The sequence below is a fragment of the Quercus robur genome, chromosome 4, assembly GCF_932294415.1.
Source record: "Quercus robur chromosome 4, dhQueRobu3.1, whole genome shotgun sequence".
In the NCBI taxonomy this organism is placed as follows: domain Eukaryota; kingdom Viridiplantae; phylum Streptophyta; class Magnoliopsida; order Fagales; family Fagaceae; genus Quercus; species Quercus robur.
The window spans coordinates 9,283,576-9,302,135 of record NC_065537.1 but is presented as its reverse complement, the minus strand read 5'-3'; the positions used below and the strand labels follow the sequence as shown (position 1 = coordinate 9,302,135).

The 18,560-nt window shown below is 35.2% G+C and overlaps 1 protein-coding gene across 1 annotated transcript; it reads left to right on the top strand.

The window, feature by feature from the left end:
• Positions 1-1,313: 1,313 nt before the first annotated feature.
• On the top strand, positions 1,314-18,378 carry LOC126720523 (protein SUPPRESSOR OF K(+) TRANSPORT GROWTH DEFECT 1-like). The gene is made up of 9 exons (XM_050423030.1): positions 1,314-1,437; positions 2,469-2,637; positions 2,764-2,869; positions 7,150-7,348; positions 16,842-16,922; positions 17,023-17,097; positions 17,210-17,308; positions 17,386-17,457; positions 17,976-18,378. Exons 2-9 carry the CDS (start codon positions 2,469-2,471, stop codon positions 18,285-18,287), a joined length of 1,113 nt encoding a protein of 370 aa, XP_050278987.1. The 5' UTR covers positions 1,314-1,437; the 3' UTR covers positions 18,288-18,378.
• The last annotated feature ends 182 nt before the right edge of the window (positions 18,379-18,560 follow it).

Here is an 18,560-nt window from a genome sequence, read left to right as displayed (position 1 = left end):
TCATTTTCTTAAGGAAATATAAGAATTTATAAAAAAATAAGTTGTTTTCTTCTTTTCTCATAAAATATTTTTAAAAATATTCTACAAATTAATACCCTTAAGACATTGATTAATTTTTTTTAATATTTAAATAAAATGGAAAAGAAAAATATAGATAGAAAGTTAGGTGGAAACTACTTTTGAAAGAGTAAGCAAAATGAACTTTTAGGTGGAGTTTGGATAGCATTTTCAACGCTTGCGTTGCACGTTTGTGTCTGTTAGTCGGTCTTATGCATTATTTATGAGACCCACAAACCTCTTTTTTCAGCAAAATTTTTATTAAAAATGGATCTCACGGTACTATTCACACATTTAAAAATTATTTTGTTACAGTATTTTCAGTTTTTAGTTTTTAGCAATAAGAGATATCCAAACAGACCCTTAGAGCATCACCAGCAGGCTGGCTAAATCTATTTTTTGGAGAGAAAAGCCACTGTTCACCCCAAAAACTCCCTCCAATAGCCTCTCCATCTCCAATTTTTTTTTAGATTTGCTACAGTAGCTCTCCAGGCATGGAGAGCACTGTAGCAATTATTGTAGCTCCTTTAAATAATATCCTCCCTTAAAGTATTACCCGGTTGAATAAAAACTTACTTTTTTTTCTCTTTCCTCCCTATCTCTTTCTTCCTCACTCTCTTTCTCTCTTCTTTATCTCAACGGCTACAAAACGCAAAATACAAGCCAAACACGAAAATAATTTTTCTCATAAACCAAATGGAATCAGAAAAAAGAGAAAAGAGAAAAGAGAGAGACCTGTTCGTGAGCAAAAGAATTAATTCAGTTTCAATAATCACAATTGATTAAAATATTTAATTTTTACTCAATAATCACAACGGTAACAACAGAACTTTTCTTGATATTTTCTCTCAAACATCTCTAAAATCAGTCTCAATCAAACATTCACAACGGCTACAAACACAACAATCATTTTAGTGGTGGGTTCAAATTAGAATTAGTAACAACTTTCCACATAAAATTTTGATGTGATTTTTGTAAAAGTATTGTGAAAAATATTGTGGATATAACATTTTTCATTGAAAAATATAATTGTTAGGGATGGATATAGAAAAAATAAATGATAATAAAAAAAATAAAGAATGAATAAAGAAATAATATTTAAATAAAACATTAATTTTTGCATAAAAAAATATTTAAATGAAATGAAAGGAATGTAGAGAATTTGTTGAAAAATGTATTTAAAAAAAAAAAAAAAATGGTAAGCAAAGAAAAGACAAAATATACTGTTTATTTTCCGTACATTCCACCGACACAAATTCCTATTAGTATCATATTTGTAACAATCCCACCCTCCTACCACAATTACAAACGATATCTTTGTCGGAACCTTTGATTTAGCTCGGCGATCTTTTGGGAGTAAAAACAAACAGCGTTCTGCAGGTATCATCAGCTATTTTTTTTTTTTTTTTTATAAAATTATTATTATTATAATTAATTTGGACTTTGGAAAAAGCTGGTACTGGGTCTGATTAATATTTTTGAGCTATGTTCATGGTCTTTAGCGGGCTTTGAGTGCTTGATTTAGGCGTGATCCTGATCATAATTTTTTTATTATCTAATTTATCTCCTCCTAGATCATTAGTTCCAAACTTTTATTCCAAGATCATAAAAAAATTTCTCCCCCCAAAACCTCTCTTTTTCAAAAATAATATTACTTTATTATTTGTTATTAAAAATAGCACTTTGGGAGAATAAGTGAGCGTTTGGGCTCCGCGTTCGCTGCGTCTGCGTTTTCCCAGTTCGCGTTTTCTCTTTTTTTTTTTTTTTTTTTTTTTTTTTTGGCCCGCTTTTGTTGACTTTGGGAGACAAATTTCACTATTATGAACAGTAAATGTACTGTTCACGTACTGTGCTTTTACTGTTTACATATAAAAAAATATTAAAAATGGGTCCCACGGTACTATTTACACATTTAAAAATTATTTTGCTACAGTGTTTTCAGCAACAATTTTCAGTTTCAGCAACAATAAGCTGTATCCAAACGGACCCTAATTTAGGAGAATAGCTTCATCGTAAAAATAATGGTTGGCTTGAACTATTGTTTTTAAAACACGATTTTAGTAAAAACTGAAATTTTAAGATTTAATTGATTTAAATGGTATAATTGCACTTTATAACTTACACTTCAACATTTTACATTGAAATTATGTTTGTAAAACATGATTTTAAGTAAAATTGTATATTCAAAATACGATTTTATCACGAGGCTATTCTCCTAAATAATTTACTACCCATATAAATTGTGATGATTGGTTTCGTTGGCCCAGGCCTCCCCCTCTCACCCGTTAGAGGAATATAGAGAGGTCAGGGGAAATCAGACACGCTGATTAGATTTATTGCTCATGCATATATCTATTGCAGATTAACTGTATGAGTGAACTAATTGACATATATATCTCTCTCTGTTATAGATGTTTAAACATCAGCAGCAGCATGACTCTACGGTCTCGTCCCCGAAATCGAGTCATTTTGAGAAGTTGAGTAATGTTAAGTTGGATGATGTGGGTGGACTTGAGGTTTGCAAACAGTTATTGAAGGAAGCTGCCATATGGCCCGTTAAGTATAGTAAATTTTTTACTGGTAAGTTCCTCCTCCATCATTGTATTTAACTTTTGGGTTTTCTAATCTCTGCTTTTAGTTAGTTTATCTTGATATTCTGAAGTTTCAATTCCAATAAGAATTGCTGGGTTTTAATCCTCTGTTTAGGGAATCGAAAACCATTGAGGACTGTATTACTATTTGGTCCACCTGGATCAGGGAAGACCCTTCTAGCAAAGGCAATTGCAGCAGAAGCGAACTCTTATTTCTCTAGGTAATATTTATATGGAACTTTATTACTGTGTTTGGTTGGGTGGAATTTAGGAAGGATGGAAAATATAGGATGGAAAATAGGGTAGAAAACTGAATTTTCCTCCGTTTGGGAATAGAGAGAAAATAGGAAGGATGGAAAACCCGGGAGAAAATTTTCTCTCCCGGGCCCACAAATTTTTTCCTCCCAAATCGGGAGGAAAGGCCATGAGAGAAAACTTCCTCATTGCACTTTTCCCATAATGCCCTCTCCCAACCTCTACAACAACTCAACGCGGCAGAATATAACCACCCAACCACCAAACCCCGCACCACCACCAAACACTGCAACCTAGCACAAAAAATTAACCCAAAATCAATAGAAAATTAACCCAAAATCAATGGAAAAGCAATTAGAAAACTCAACTCAAAATTAAGACAAACCCACTGAAAAACCCAACTCAAAATCAATCAAAACTCACCGGGAAACCCAACTCAAAATCATCACAGACACATCACAAAATCATCAAAATCGTTCTAAATCTAGATCCAAATTCATCAAACCCATATACAAATTCATATAAATAATCTAACCGAAATTGAAAAAAGAAGAAGGAGAAGAAGAAGATGCTGAAGAAGAGGAAGAAAAACCCAAACCGGAGAAGAAATTTCACCGCCCAAAATTACTGCCCTTAATCAAACCCAACCTGAAATTTCATCTATAATAAAAGCATAAAACTCAAATTGTAAAAGAAGAAGAGGAAAGAAAAAGATTCTCAAAAAAAAAAAAGAAAAAAGAAAAAAAGGAGAAGAAAGAGAGGCGGAGATAGAGAGATAAGAGAGGACTGAAGAGTGTTATTATGAATCAGAAAAAGGAGGAGTGGTTAGGTGGGGGTTAGTTGGGAAATAATAGAAAAAGGTAAGAGAAATATTATTTTAATAAAAAAATTATGTATAATAGATAAATTGACGTGCGTGTTTTGTAAAAATGATGGTGTAAAATAGAAAAAATAAATTTTTTGTATAAAATAGACGGAATTTTTTAGACAAACTGATGCGGATGTTCTTATCACTTTTACCTCTTCTCATCTTACCTTTACACCACACTAATGTCCAGCTGTCCAGGTTCTCTTTTTTTTTTTTTTTTTTTTTTTTCAACTTGACCTGATCAAGTTGTACATTATTGTAATTTTTACATTAAAATAATAAAAATAATAACATAAATTTATATATATATATATATATATATAAAATGTGGTAAATTTTATATTATTTAATGAGTACAAATAAATCTATTTCTTACCTATTATGTAACAAGGGTATAATAGTCAATTTATATAAATTATATTTTCCATCATTTCCTTTTTCTCTCCAACCAAACAAAAAAGTTTTCCACCCTCTTACTTTTCCACCCTTCCAACCAAACACACAAAAGAGAAAACTAAATATTTTCTATCCTCCCACTTTTCTATCCTCTCACAATTTTCCATCTCACTTTTCCACCCCTCCAACCAAACGGACCCTATATGTTCACATTGAACTTGCAATATAAACTTATGTTATGGACACATAAAAAATGAAAATTATTGTACATATTTACAAAAGGTGGAAAATATTATATACTTTTTGCAAATGTGTTACAACCTCTCATGTGTTTACAATGTAAATTTACATTGCAATGTAAATTTACATTGCAAGTACAACGTAAACATATAACTTTCCTATTTATATTTTTACCAAACCCAATGCCAATACATAGCAAACAAATGAATTACAATAACTGATGATGAAAGAATTGTACATGGAAAGAGATAAAAGAGCTAATTTTCATCTTCTAGCAAGTGTTACACTTTGTCTAAGAATTCATAAAGGAATGGAAATGAATATAGTGGAAGGAAAATGTTTTTAAATAGGGGAATTAAATGGAAAATAATAGAATATAATGGAATTAAGTAATCTTGTTTGGATGTTTTAAAATAAATAAATGAAAAGGAATGAAAGGTAAGTAACTATATATGGGAGTAATATAGATAGTAATGAATGAAGCCATTTTATGATGATATTACTATTAGACCTCAATTTTAAAATAAATGATTGAATATATAGAAGTATTTTGAAAGTTTCAGTTAAAATTTCATTAAACTTAATTTCATCCCCTTTGATTACTCCCAATTTTGGGGGAAACAAAAATTGACCTCTTGAGGGACTAGAGAGAAATGAGTGTTCTATCCATTTTATTATTTTCCGCTTAAACTTCTAAATAAGAAAATGAATTTTTTATTCCCTTGATTAAAACTTCCAAACAACGGAATGGAAGGAATATTTTAAAAATATTCTTTTCATTCCATTCTCTCTTCCCAAATGAGGTGTAAATGGCAACACCTGTTGTTAATTACACTTACCAGTTCATTACTCGCTCCCCCCAAAATATAACCAAACCATATTAAACTCCCCCTCATCTTTTCATCAATAGAAGCTACTCCAATTTTTAAACAGATTTCCTATTTCATTTTATACTTTTCTGTATTTCCACTTATCCATCTTAATATTTTCATTTCTGCTATACTCATTTTATGGATATGTTGCTTTTAAATTGTCCAACATTCAGTACCATAGAGCATAGCTAGTTGTATACTAGTCTTATAAAATTTTCCCTTTATCTTAATAGGTATTCTCCGATCACATAATACTCATAATGCACCTCTCCACTTCATCCATCCTACTCTTATCCTACAATTGACATCCTCTCAATCTCTCTATTTTTATGAATTATTAATCCAAGGTATGGAAAGTTGAGCTCTTTAGTATCCGTTGCCATCAAGTCTTATCGTCCCTTTGTTTATGTTTGTGTTTTTATTGAACTTATATTCCCTTAGTTCTATTAAATGAAAGCCTTTAGATTTAGAGCGTCTTGCAAAATTTCTAACTTTGCATTAACTCCACTTTTAGTTTCGTCCTCTTTACCTATATCATTTGCATAATCCATACACCAAGGGACTTCCTCTTGAATTGATTTAGTGAGCTCACCCCTCACTAGTGCAAAGATATATGGGTTTAATGTTGACCCTTAATGCAAACCTATAGCGATCACTTGTGATTCCTCAACTTGTAATGCAAACCTATAGCGATCACTTGTGATTCCTCAACTTGTTTACACACTAATTACAGCTTTGTCATACATATCCTTAATCAACTTAATATACTTTAGAGGAACTCTTCGCCAATACCTACCTCATAACCTCTTTAGGTACTCTACTAGATGTTTTCTCAAGATCAATGAAAACCATATGAAGATCTTCATAGGTCTCTCTATTTTTTTTCCATTAGATGTCTATGTTAGTGAATAGCTTCCACGGTAGATCATCCTAGCATAAACCCAAATTGATTTTCTGATACTAATGCTTCATTCTTAACCTATGTTCAATCACTCTTTCCCAATGTTTCACTTAAGTTTAATTTCATGGTACTTTGTTGTACAGTTTTGGATATCCCCCTTGTTCTTATAAATAGTAATTGAAGCCTCCACTCATTAGGCATTTTATTAACATAAACTCATAGGCTTAAGCCTTTTGGATCAAGTAGTGTCCCTATTATTATATTAACTATTCAATTGGAAACTCCCTAAGGTATTATCTTCCCAACAAGTGGAATTAGCTAGGGTCCAAAGTGGTGTGCGACAAAGGTGGCAAGGTGTTCAGAGTCTTGATTCTTTGAACAAATGTACAATATCTATCCTCTGTTGGGTTATCCAGATTGCTTTACATTAAAACGTTTATTAAATAACTTTCCATCTCTCTTTATTTTTTTCTTCTTTTACTAACACTATTTGATTCTTATCTTTGATGCACTGAACACCATTCAAATCTTTTGTTTTCAATGTCCATTAATTCCGATGACGGACAAAAGTCTTTAAATTTGGATTTAATAGATTAAATATTCTTGTTGAAATCTAAGATATTTGAGTTTCAGCAAATGTGGACTTGAGTTCTTAGTATTTTATATTGTTGATTTAGTTTCCTTACTTCATATGGTTGGGTCTTTGGCTCCATTTATAAGCTTTTTCAATGCAATTATCACATTATTGGAATGTGTTGAATTTCTGAATTCATCATCTATGCCATTATGCTTCAATTGATTCCCATTTCCGATTGTTTTATTCTCTACTTCTTCCAACCAGTTATTTTTGGGTGCATTTATTACAGTTCATGTACAGATTTCCCATAGATGTAGATGTGTTTGCTTTACAATCATTTTATATAGATGAAATGTTGCCAACACATTTACATGTGTACTGTTTATACATAGAATTTCTCCATCAGACATTGTGTCTGAATGGATGGGAAAGAGTGAACAGCATGTCAAAGATCTTTTTAAAGAGGCTCGTGAAAAAGCTCCCTCCATTATTTTTATTGACGAAATTGATTGCTTATGTGGCCCACGAGGTGAAAACAATGAGAATGAAGCATCTCGACGAATCAAATCAGAACTTCTTGTACATATGCAGGTATTTTGTTTTCCTTGGAAATAAATTTAGAGTGATTTGCTCCAAGCTTCATTTTTATATATTATAATTCACATGCTTAGATTAAGATTGGGGACAAGTCGTTCGTCAATAACTTCTTTTAGTTTATTACTATTCTGTTCAGTAAGAATTTTTTACATTTCATAATATTAGTTGAAAGGCATCTTATTGAACATTTTTATACTTATAAAATGGAATTTGAGGGATTTGATGAAAAATTGAACTGAAATGTTTAGTATGGGTGACCTAACTGAAGGTATTTAAGCTTAAGTAAATTCAAATCATGTATGTGGCCCAAAGAAAGGCTATTTTTTCTTTTGAATTTTAGGTTTTAATTTTTCTTTTTGTTTTGCATTCTTGTATATATGTCTGATGAGTTGAGGAGAAGTACTTTAATAGCTATCTACAAGAACAATGAGGATATTCAAAACTGTACAAATTATTGTAAAATTAAACTTATGAATCACTCTTTGAAACTTTGGAAAAGAGTGATTAAATATAGGTTAAGACATAAAACAACAATATTAGAAAATTAATTTGGTTTTATGCTAGGACAATCTACCATGGAAGTTGTTTTCTTACATAGACATCTAATGGAAAAATATAGAAGCTTGTAAAGATCTTCATACGGTCTTTATTGACCTAGAGAAAACATATGATATGGTCTCTAGAGAGTTTATGCAATGGGTTTTGGAGAAGAAAGGCTTTCCTCCGAGTATATTAAGTTGATTAAGTGTTTGATGGAGCTGTAAGTATGTAGTGTGAGCATAAGTGAAAGCATCACAAGTAAGATACTATGACCTATCATTATATATTTGGAGATACGCTCTAGAATCTAAATGCTTTCGATTAAGTTGAACTAAAACATAATATATGGAATGTAAGTTTAGTAAAAGTATAAATATAGATGAAGGAGATATAAAATTCAATGATGAAGAGATACTAAAGAATAAGAGCTCTTGATATCTTGGATAAATTTTTTTTTTTTTTTTGATTCTCAACTTTAACTTCATTAAACTGAATTGGACTTCATACATATTACATCATGTTGCACTTGTGCATAAACTATAGGTGGGGTATCTTCCACCCAAATGACCTTATCAAATACTGACTTGGCATGTCTTGCCAAAATGTGAGCCGCAGAGTTTGACCCTCTGCTAATGTGACACACATCCCACGCTTCAAAACAATGGAGATCCATCTTTATGCCTTCTATGACTTTTTGGATGCTGCTAGGTACCAAGCTTTGATCGCAAAACGAGCTGACCATTGTTTGTGAGTCACTTTCAATAATAATCTGTTTTAGGCCGAGGTCCCATGCAAGCTGTACCCCATCTTCCACTGCTTTAGCTTCTATCTCTAATGCTCCCCAAGGCAGGAATCTTTTACTCATTCCTCCCATTATTTGTCCCTCTTCATTCCTTATCATCATACCACTTCCGTAGCTTCCAAACTCCCTAAACACCGCACCATTTGTATTAATTTTATACTAGTCCTTTCTAAGAGGAGACCAAGGATGCATGGTCTTTGGGGGGTGCCTCAATTGTGGTTGTTTCTCCTGCTTGATTTCTTCTACATAGTCAGCCGCTGACCTGATCAAAACTTCGTGCCCTTTACATTTCCCCTCATGGATTACTGAGTTTTTGTTGCTCCATAAGCTCCACACAGTCACAGCAAACATGATCCAATCAACATTCGGGTATGATTCCATTATATCCCATACTATGTCGATGAACTCATTTAGTGGTTCTTGCATCCATGGAAGTTTGATCTTAGTTCCATTCCAAACATCCTTTGCATATTGGCAGCCCCATAGGATATGACCCACAATCTCACTATGACCACACAGTGCACAGTAGTCTTCACTCCCCAGGCCCCTAGCCATGAGGCGATTCTTAGTGGGGAGGATGTTCCTGCACGCCCTCCACATAAAATGCTTTATTTTATTTGGGAAATTCAGCTGCCAAATTAACTTCCATATGGACCCTATCCATGAGCTATCTGAGCTGCCACCTATCTCAGGACGGACATTTCGTTCTTTCAACCATTTTTGCTCCACCACATGAGCCCTCTTTATTGTAAACTTCCCATGTGTAGTCCATTCTCATACAATTGAATCTTCTGGCAAGCGAGAGCTAACTGGTAATCCCAATACAACTTCAGCTTCCTGAGTGATAAAAGTGCTTCTGACCTTAGCTATATCCCAGCTTCTTCTGTCAGTATCAATCAGATTCGAGACTTGCACTACATCATGCTAGGACAGCCGTGGGCTAAATACTTTGAAGGATTCAGGTCTTGGGACCCACTTATCATTCCAAATATTTACCTTTAGTCCATTGCCTATGTTCCACCGAGACCCCTTTGCAATAATCTCTTTAGCTACCATGATGCTCTTCCACGCGTAAGAGGTCTATGGCCCAGTTGAGCCTGCAGAAATGAATCCTTCGCAAAGTATTTCGCTTTGTACACCCTATGCACTAGAGAATTTGGGTTTTTCAAAATTCTCCATCCTTGCTTGGCAAGAAGAGCTAAGTTGAAGGCTTTGAGATCTCTAAAACCCATGCTCCCCTCAGCCTTTGGTGTACATAATTTCTCCCAAGATACCCAAGCCATTTTTCTTTCCCTTTCCTTCTGCCTCCACCAAAAATTACCCATCAAAGAGTTTAGATTCTTGCATAGCGAATCTGGCAGCTTGAACACACTCATTGTGTATGTGGGTTTGGCTTGTGTTACGACTTTGATAAGGACTTCTCGACCTACATTGGATAACAGTTTACCTTTCCACCTTGCGATTTTCCTGCCCACTTGATCTTTAATCCGATTAAAAGCTTTCCTTTTCCCCCTTCCTACCAATTGCGGCAACCCAAGATACTTTTCATGGTGCCGGACAATCTCCGCCCCGAATTTTTGCTTTACTTGTTCCTGCACATCCCTATCTGTGTTCTTGCTGAAGTATAAGGAGGTTTTTTTCTTATTTAGCTTTTGACCTGAAACACGCTCATAATCATCCAGCACCTTTAGCACCTTATCACACTCCAACACCAAAGCTCTACAAAAAATGATACTATCATCTGCGACACACTCCAACATCGAAGCTCTACAAAAAATGATACTATCATCCGTGAATAACAAGTGTGAAATACTCTGTGCCCCTCTACTCACTGCCACTCCTTTAACATGACCCTTTTTCTCCTCTTTTTTCAGCATTGCTGACAACCCCTGGGCACATAATAAGAATAAACACGGCGAAATAGGATCTTATTGCCTTAAACCTCTCGATGGAATAATTTTTCCTTTTGGCTCCCCATTTATTAAAACTGAGTACGATATTGTGCTAACACATATCATCATTAGCGCAATCCACTTCTCATAGAACCTCATTTTCTTCATTATAGCTTCGAGATATGACCATTCGACCCTATCGTAGGCCTTACTCATGTCAAGCTTCACCGCCATTAGTGCTTTCTTGCCTTTTCTTCTTTGATCGATGCAATGCATCGTTTCGAAGGCAACAAGCACATTGTTTGTTATTGATCTACCTGGCACAAAGGCATTTTGGGATTCATCAACCACCTCCCTTAGGATCCTTTTTAGCCTGTTTGCAAAAACTTTAGATATAGTTTTATACACCACGTTGCATAAGTTTATAGGCCTGAACTCAGTGATTTTTTGGGGATAAGCTACTTTCGGAATGAGACATATATAAGTTTCATTAAGATCACAAGACATCACACCAGAATTTAATAGCTCCAACACACAACTAACAACATCAGAGTCTACAATATCCCAATATTGATGAAAGAATATAGGAGACATACCATTGGGACCTGGTGCCTTTGTAGGTTGCATCTACTTCAGCGCTTTCCAAACCTCCCCCGCCTTAAACTTTGCCAAAAGTTCTTCGTTCATGACTGAAGTGACCCGGGAGGATATTGCACCCAAACTTGCTTCAAAATTAGAAGGGTTGTCCGACTTGTAGATATTTGCAAAGTACTCTAAAATTATGGTTTCAGGGCCCTCTTGATCATCTATCCACTCCCCATTTAGATTTTGCAGCCCCTCAATTCGGTTTTTCCTCCACTGTTGGCTAGCTGTGGCGTGAAAAAATTTCGTATTTTGGTCTCCCCACTTCAGCTACAATGCCCTAGACCTTTGTTTCAACATAATTTCCTCCCTTAACAATACCTCATTGATTTCCTTCTTCGAGCACTTGATATCCTCGGCTTTATCAATCATTCCGTCAATAGCTTCAAGTTGTTGAAGCTGATTTCTTTTTTGCTTCAAGGTGTTGTTCACATTCCCGAAAACCCTCCAATTCCACCTTCGAAGTTGTTCTTGGCAGCATTTCAGATGATCCATGATTTTAAAATCCGGGTCTCTCCTCAAAGGATTCCACGCCTCCTTAATCACCTCTCTGTAACCAATTTCCCTAGTCCACATCGCCTCAAAGAAAAACCTCTTTCTTGTCGGTTTGCGGGGTTGTCTCTGGTGTAGAAACAGTGTTAGCAAGCAATGATCGGAAATAGACATTGAAAAATGATGCACACTTGCCTCTGGAAATTTCTCGAACCAGCTCTCACTTGCCACCATCCTATCTAGTCGGTGTTTGGTTCTTTGCTCCCCTGCCCTTCCATTGCACCAAGTATATCTCTGTCCCACAAACCCCATATCATAGAGGCCGCATCTGCTCAAGCACTCTCTGAAATCCTTCATTTGTTCTGCATTTCTCTTCGGCCCACCTAGCTTTTCGTCGAAATGGGAGATTTCATTGAAGTCCCCAAACACCACCCACGGCAAGTGACTTTGCTCTTTTAGAACTTCCACCAATTGCTAAGAAATAAAACGTTTGGCTGCATCTGGTTGCCCATAAAACTCAATGGCTCGCCAAGGATTTGGTGAAGAGTTCTCATGGATCTCGAAATCGATGTGCGAATTGGAGCAGCTCTTAAACCTCACATCCGTGCCCTCCCTCCACAACATTGCCAAACCACCACTTGGCCTGTCACTGGGAACCAAAATACCCTGTGTGTATTCCAATTTATTTTGAATTCCTTTAATCCTACTTGCACCAGCCTTCGTTTTTAACAAGAAGACCAGTAGGGGTTCTTTCGTTCTCACCTCATTGGTGAGTGTCCGAACCGCTAGGGAGGACCCCAGTCCCCGGCAGTTCCAGGCTATGACGCTTATGTGGCTTGGCGGTGCTGCTCCACAGCCACCGCCACACCGCCATCCCTTTGCTCCTCTCCATTCTGATTTTGGTTATGTCCCTTGTTGCCTCTTCCGCATTTTAGGTCACATATGTTAGGGTCTAATTCCTAAAGTGGTACTGGACCTTCACGTTTTACCTCGAGGAGGTGCACTCATGCTTAGGTGTGTAGTTGCAGTAGGGTGTCTCGTAGCTCTTGCGAGAGGTGGGGTGGCCTCCCTTGTGTGAGGTAGTGGTGGCAGGGTGTTCCGTGTCCTCTCCTTCCTGAGAGTGGTGCACGTCTGGTCTTTGGGTTGATTAGGAAGAGTAAGCTATGGTAGAGGATCTTGAAGAGCTCTGGAAAAAGTTCAAGTTTACAGAGAAGGAAGGTATAAGGATAGATCTAGACAGTAGTAGTACTAAGGCAGCAAGAGATGTGGGAAGGTGTTGTGCTATCATGAAGATTTTGACTCAGAGACGTATAAATCTGGATGCTCTGAGGAAAAATTTAAGAATGTTATGGAAACCCAACAAAGGGGTCCAAATCTCTTGAGTTAGAAGAGGATGTATTTCTGGTAGAATTTGGAGATGAGAAAGACAAAAAGAAGGTGATGGACATGTGCCCTTGGAGTTATGAGAAGCAATTAGTTATAATCCAGGAATTTGAAGGGGAGTTAACCCCGAAGGAGATAGACTTAAAATGGGCTCCCTTTTGGATTCAGATCTATAACTTACCCTTGAAAAGCAGAATGAAAGAAACAGGATGGGATATTGGTTTAGTTTAGGGTCGATGCTAGATGTGGATGTGCCAGACTCGGGGGTGCAGTGGGGTAAATGTTTGCGTGTACGAGTGCGTATCGGCGCAACAAGGCGTCTGGTGCATGGAAGGAGGATCACCATCGAAGGAGGCGAATCAAAATGGGTTTATTTCAAATACGAGAGGTTACCCAACTTTTGCTACAGGTGTGGAGTTCTTAATCATGCCCTCAAGGACTGCACTGATAATCAGGACCAAAGCAAGTCGAGGGAAGACAACCAGCTGCAATATGGTGCTTGGCTAAGGGGCGAACCAGCCCAGCGTGGTGAAATTGAGCTGAATAAACAAGATAACAGAGGTGGGGTGGTGCAGCGACCCGGGTCAGCAGTGGTCGATATGGAAAAGCCACCGGTGCTGGTTCAAACGGTGAAGGAAGCATCGGAGGTAGGTGGGAGTCACGTGCTTGACACGAAAGTCCAGGAAGATAGCAATCCTACACGATGTGTGACGGGATTAGACCATCCTAGGCCTATGTCAGAAGAATTACATGCAGAGGGAATGGTCAAAAAGGCATTGGAAAAGAGTGAGGCGAAAGAAACTAAGTTGGGGAAGTCAAGCAAAGATAAGTTTGCAGCTAAGCCTGAATTAGTGGCAGACATGGAAGTGGAGATAGTTAGAGCTCGTTTGGATTGAGTTTTTTGATAACTCAATTCTCTGTTTTCATAACTCATAACTCAAAAATGGTCGGACCCATAGTAAAAAGTTTGTTTGGCAAACAATAACTTTGTTTTCATAATTCTGTTTCCATCACTCAATTCTCTAATTTTTGAGTTATGAGTTATGGAAACTGAAAACAACTTTTGGCTGTTTTCAGTTTCCATAACTCATAACTCAATGACAATATTGTAATTAAACACACATAGGGGACCCACAGTCTCAACTTTTGACCACATTTTGACTTTTTTTTTTTTTTTTTTTTTTGGGTTGGCGTTGTTCTTTTTTTTTTTTTTTTTCTTTTCCTGGGTTGGCTGTTCGGTTTATTTTTTATTTTTTATATTAGCTTCGGTGAGTTGGGTACTAAAAAAAAAAAAAAAAAAAAAACTGTACTGGCTGACAGGTGTGGGACCCATGAATAGTGTGAAAAAATTGAGTGATAAAAATAAAAGTGATGTTGCCAAATGAGTGTAAAAAAATGAGTGATGAGTGATGAGTTATGAGTGATGGAAATTGAGTGACGAAAATTGAGTGATGAAAAAAGCTTACCCAAACAGGCTCTTACTAACCATGAGGCACAGAAAGAGAATACTTCAAGTCAGGCGCCAAACTATGGGTCCAATTTAAAGGATGATGGGCCAAATTATGAGAATCTTGAATTGGGCCCATTAGCCATGTGTTTTGACGAGAAGAAGGGCTGGACGTCAGAGGTATTGGGCTCAACTAGTAGGCATTGGAAAAGACTAGCAAGGGAAGTCCATGCAAAGGCAACTCGGGATGAAGGATATCTTGGATAAATAATTCATAAAGATTGAGAGATTGAAGATGATGTGAATTATAGGATAAGAGCATTGCGGATGAAGTGGAGAAACAAAAAAAAAAAAAAAAAATTGTGATAGTAGAATACTTATAAAGTTAAAGGAAAATTTTTATAAGATTGTTATAAGACTAGATATGCTCTATGGGGCTAAATGCTGGGTTGTTAAGAAGCAACGTATTCATAAAATAAGTGTATCTGAAATGAGATGGTTAAAATGGATAAGTGGAAATAGAGGATTTGAAATGAAGAAATCCACAAAAAGATAGGGGTGACCTTTATTGTTGAAAAGATGAGAGAGAGTCACTTGAGATGATTTGGTCATACTCAGAGAAGAGCAACTAATGCACTCGTAGGAAAAAGTGAGGTCAATTCAAGTTGAAGTAAAGAAAAATAACAGAGGAAGACAAAACAATAATGTTAGTAGAAATAGTAAAAAATGACATCAATTAAGGAAGTGACAGAGTGGATGAGTTTGAATAGAATAAAATGGAGGAAAAAATACATATAGCCGACCTTGATTAATTTGTTGAAGATCAATAGTCGGCCCCAACAAAATTGGGACTAAGGCCTTTTTATTGTTGTTGTTATTATTATTGTATGCATCCTGTTAATTACCAATTATGCCAAAAGTTTAAGCTATTAGGAAAATATGAATTTAATCATTTAACCATAATTCTAACACTTTCTGTAACTTGTGGGTCTAAATTCCCAGTAATAAGTGGGGGCTCAATAGGGGTAGCAATTCATGTTCGCGTGTCGGGTTCATGTCGTGTCAACTCATAAGTATTCGACTATTTGGGTCAACTCTAACCTAACATGTTTATTAAACGGGTCAGGATTCCTCAACTCTAAGCCAACCCATTTATTAAACGGGTTAGTCGTGTCGACCTTTTATCAAATTTTATCAAAATAAAGGGGAAAAAAAAAAAAACTAATTTTAGTATTAACCAAATTGATATGAATTATGAAAAACCAAACAAATAAATATTTTTAACATAAAATTCAAAATTAACGAGTAACTGAATCACTAATAATCATTCAAAATTAAAGCATATCTCAATATCACAAATAATCAATCATAATATGTCAAAGAAAATAAACCACAATAACTAATAAGTTTATATACCTAGGGCTTGAAGGGTATATTGGTAAAATGTTATTTAATTAAACGGGTCAAATAGGTCAAACAGGTTTCATGTGATGGACACTAACCCAACCCATTTATTAAACGGGTCAGTCGTGTCAACTTGAATATGACACAAACCCATTAAGCCTTAACCCATTACTTACTAATTTCGTGTCGTGTCGTGTTGGGATTGAGATAGAATGAAGACAAAGATTGAATCCAAGATCTCCTGTTCTGATACCATGTTAATTACTGATTGTTCAAAAAGTTTAAACTATCAGAAAATGATGAATTTAATCATTTAACCATAATTCTAACACATATCTTGTACTAGAGTTGAACATTATTTATGATTAAATTTATTAATTAATTAAAAAAAGGAATTATTAACATAAAATAGATGAGAAGATGATCAACCATTTCCTTGTTGGCCTTAAAATTAATGGTAGTGTAGTTTGCAATGCTGTTCATAGTAACTTTATGTTTTATTAAATAGTTAAGAGTCCGAATTTGGTAATGATATGGTGCAAAACCAATGTTTTACTCTATCTAATAAGAGATTTTGCCATATAAGATTTTTACTTAAAATTTAATACATCCAATCACATCTAATAACCTTTTAATAAACTCTTAATTTGGTTGAATTTTCAAATGGATATTAGAATGGATTGTGTATGATTATACTTATTTTTTAATATTTGATAAGATAATGTGTCATGTTGGGATTAATATTGAAGAGTGTAAAATATGGTTTTACACTATATCCTTATAAAATTTAATCTCAAATAGTTAATACATGACATTATCTACGTTGTTTCCTTCTGCTTATCTACATGTAATCTTGAAATGGAAATTTTCTTCAATACATTTCAGGATGTCGAAGATGGTGAATTCAAAGTTGAGAAACATGTTCTGATTCTAGCAGCCACAAATACTCCTTATGCTTTGGATCAGGTAAGTAAAAAATAAAATACTTCTAACATACGGCCATGGATAGAAAAGATTTTATGATCTACATTGCTTTAGGGTTGAGGCTAATGCAAAGTTAACGTAGGCCCTAAGGAGGCGTTTTGATATGCGAATCTATATCCCTCTCCCAGATTACGAGGCAAGGAAACGCATATTTGAGGTACTTCAGTTCTTGTAATGCAATGAATTTGGAGAATCAAAGCAACTCACTGTACTTTATGCTTTTGTAGTTTATGTCTCGTTTAATATCCTCCAGTTTTTTATTTGAGCAGGTTCAGATTGGGGAAACTCCTAATAGCATTGCTAAAGAAGAATTAAAGCATTTAGCTAAGGATACAGAAGGTTTCTCTGGTTCAGATATATCCTATTACGTAAGTGTCAATTTGACATTAGGTGTCAGTATGTCTCCAAAGTGATTATATGACTAAAACCTGTTACTTACTTTTAGGTCAAAGATGCACTATATCAGTCTATTCGTTCAACTCTTGAGAAACTTGAGAAAGACGGACAAAATTCAAAGGTATGGACGAGCTAGGAAACTGATGTTCAAGACAAGAAATCATTCCAAAAAATTATGTTTTTGGCCGAGTATAAGTAACTTAATTATGGATAGAATTCTTGAAGATACGTAGACTGCCTTTACTTTAGTAGTTAATTTATGGGGAAGAGAGAATTCTTAGTTTACATTATAGACACAAATGTGTACAGCTAGTACAATGTAAGTCAATAAAAGTCTGGAAAAGAAAAATTTTAAACCTATAAAAGTCCTTATGTGAAATAGGATTGAAGAAAAACTTGAAAGAGGGGAGGGGGTTAGTACACTGGAAAGAAAAAGAAAAAGAGCGGGTCACAAAATTGCATTGATTCATGTTTGGTGTTGATTTTCTCTTCCATTAAAATAGGTTTTGTTCTTTTTTTTTTTTTTGATCAAGTTTATTTGTAGTAGTATTTTTTGTTTGTAGTAGTATTTTTTAAGACCCCTATATCCACTTTGAATTTTCATATTCATTCGTGTCTCTGGAAATTGATGACTTGCAGATCCAGGTACCAAATGTCACAATTGATCATTTTAAGGACGTGGAAAAGAAACATAAGCGAACTGTAACTGAAGCTGACCTTAACCTGCTTGAGAAGTTCCATAACGAGTTTGGGTCAACGCTTTCAAACTCGAACGGGACCGGACAGTCCGACCCGGGTAACCCTGAACTGGATAGAAATGTAGAGAGACGTTGGTTTTTATATTTATTTTTTATTTTTATTATTATTTTTCTGAGTAACCGTTATCCATATGTTATCCATATGCTAGTGGTCTTTTTTTTGTTTTTGTCTATTTTTGTTTTTCGATCCTAGATAGAATTTTTAATCTAGCCTAATTTTAATGTATATGTATGTAAAACTCCCTAGTATTATCTGAACTTATCTCAATGAGTTACGTGTGTCAGTTTGGTTAATTAGAAGCTTTTTGTCCTACTTTTTATATTACAAAAATGCAATAAAACTAGCTTTTCTTTAATAAATCTATTAACAATATAAACAGAGCACGCTTAGAAATAGTTTTAGAAATAGTGTTTTGGATTAGTCATATTTTTAGACTCATTCTAATGCTACTAAAAAATCTTTCAT

Excerpts from the sequence above, each read along its gene's own strand:
- LOC126720523 (XM_050423030.1), top strand. The coding sequence starts at position 2,469 with ATGTTTAAACATCAGCAGCAGCATGACTCTACGGTCTCGTCCCCGAAA. Across the intron at positions 2,638-2,763 it reads GTATAGTAAATTTTTTACTG|GGAATCGAAAACCATTGAGG; the intron begins GTAAGTTCCTCC and ends TCCTCTGTTTAG. Across the intron at positions 17,309-17,385 it reads GTTCAGATATATCCTATTAC|GTCAAAGATGCACTATATCA; the intron begins GTAAGTGTCAAT and ends ACTTACTTTTAG.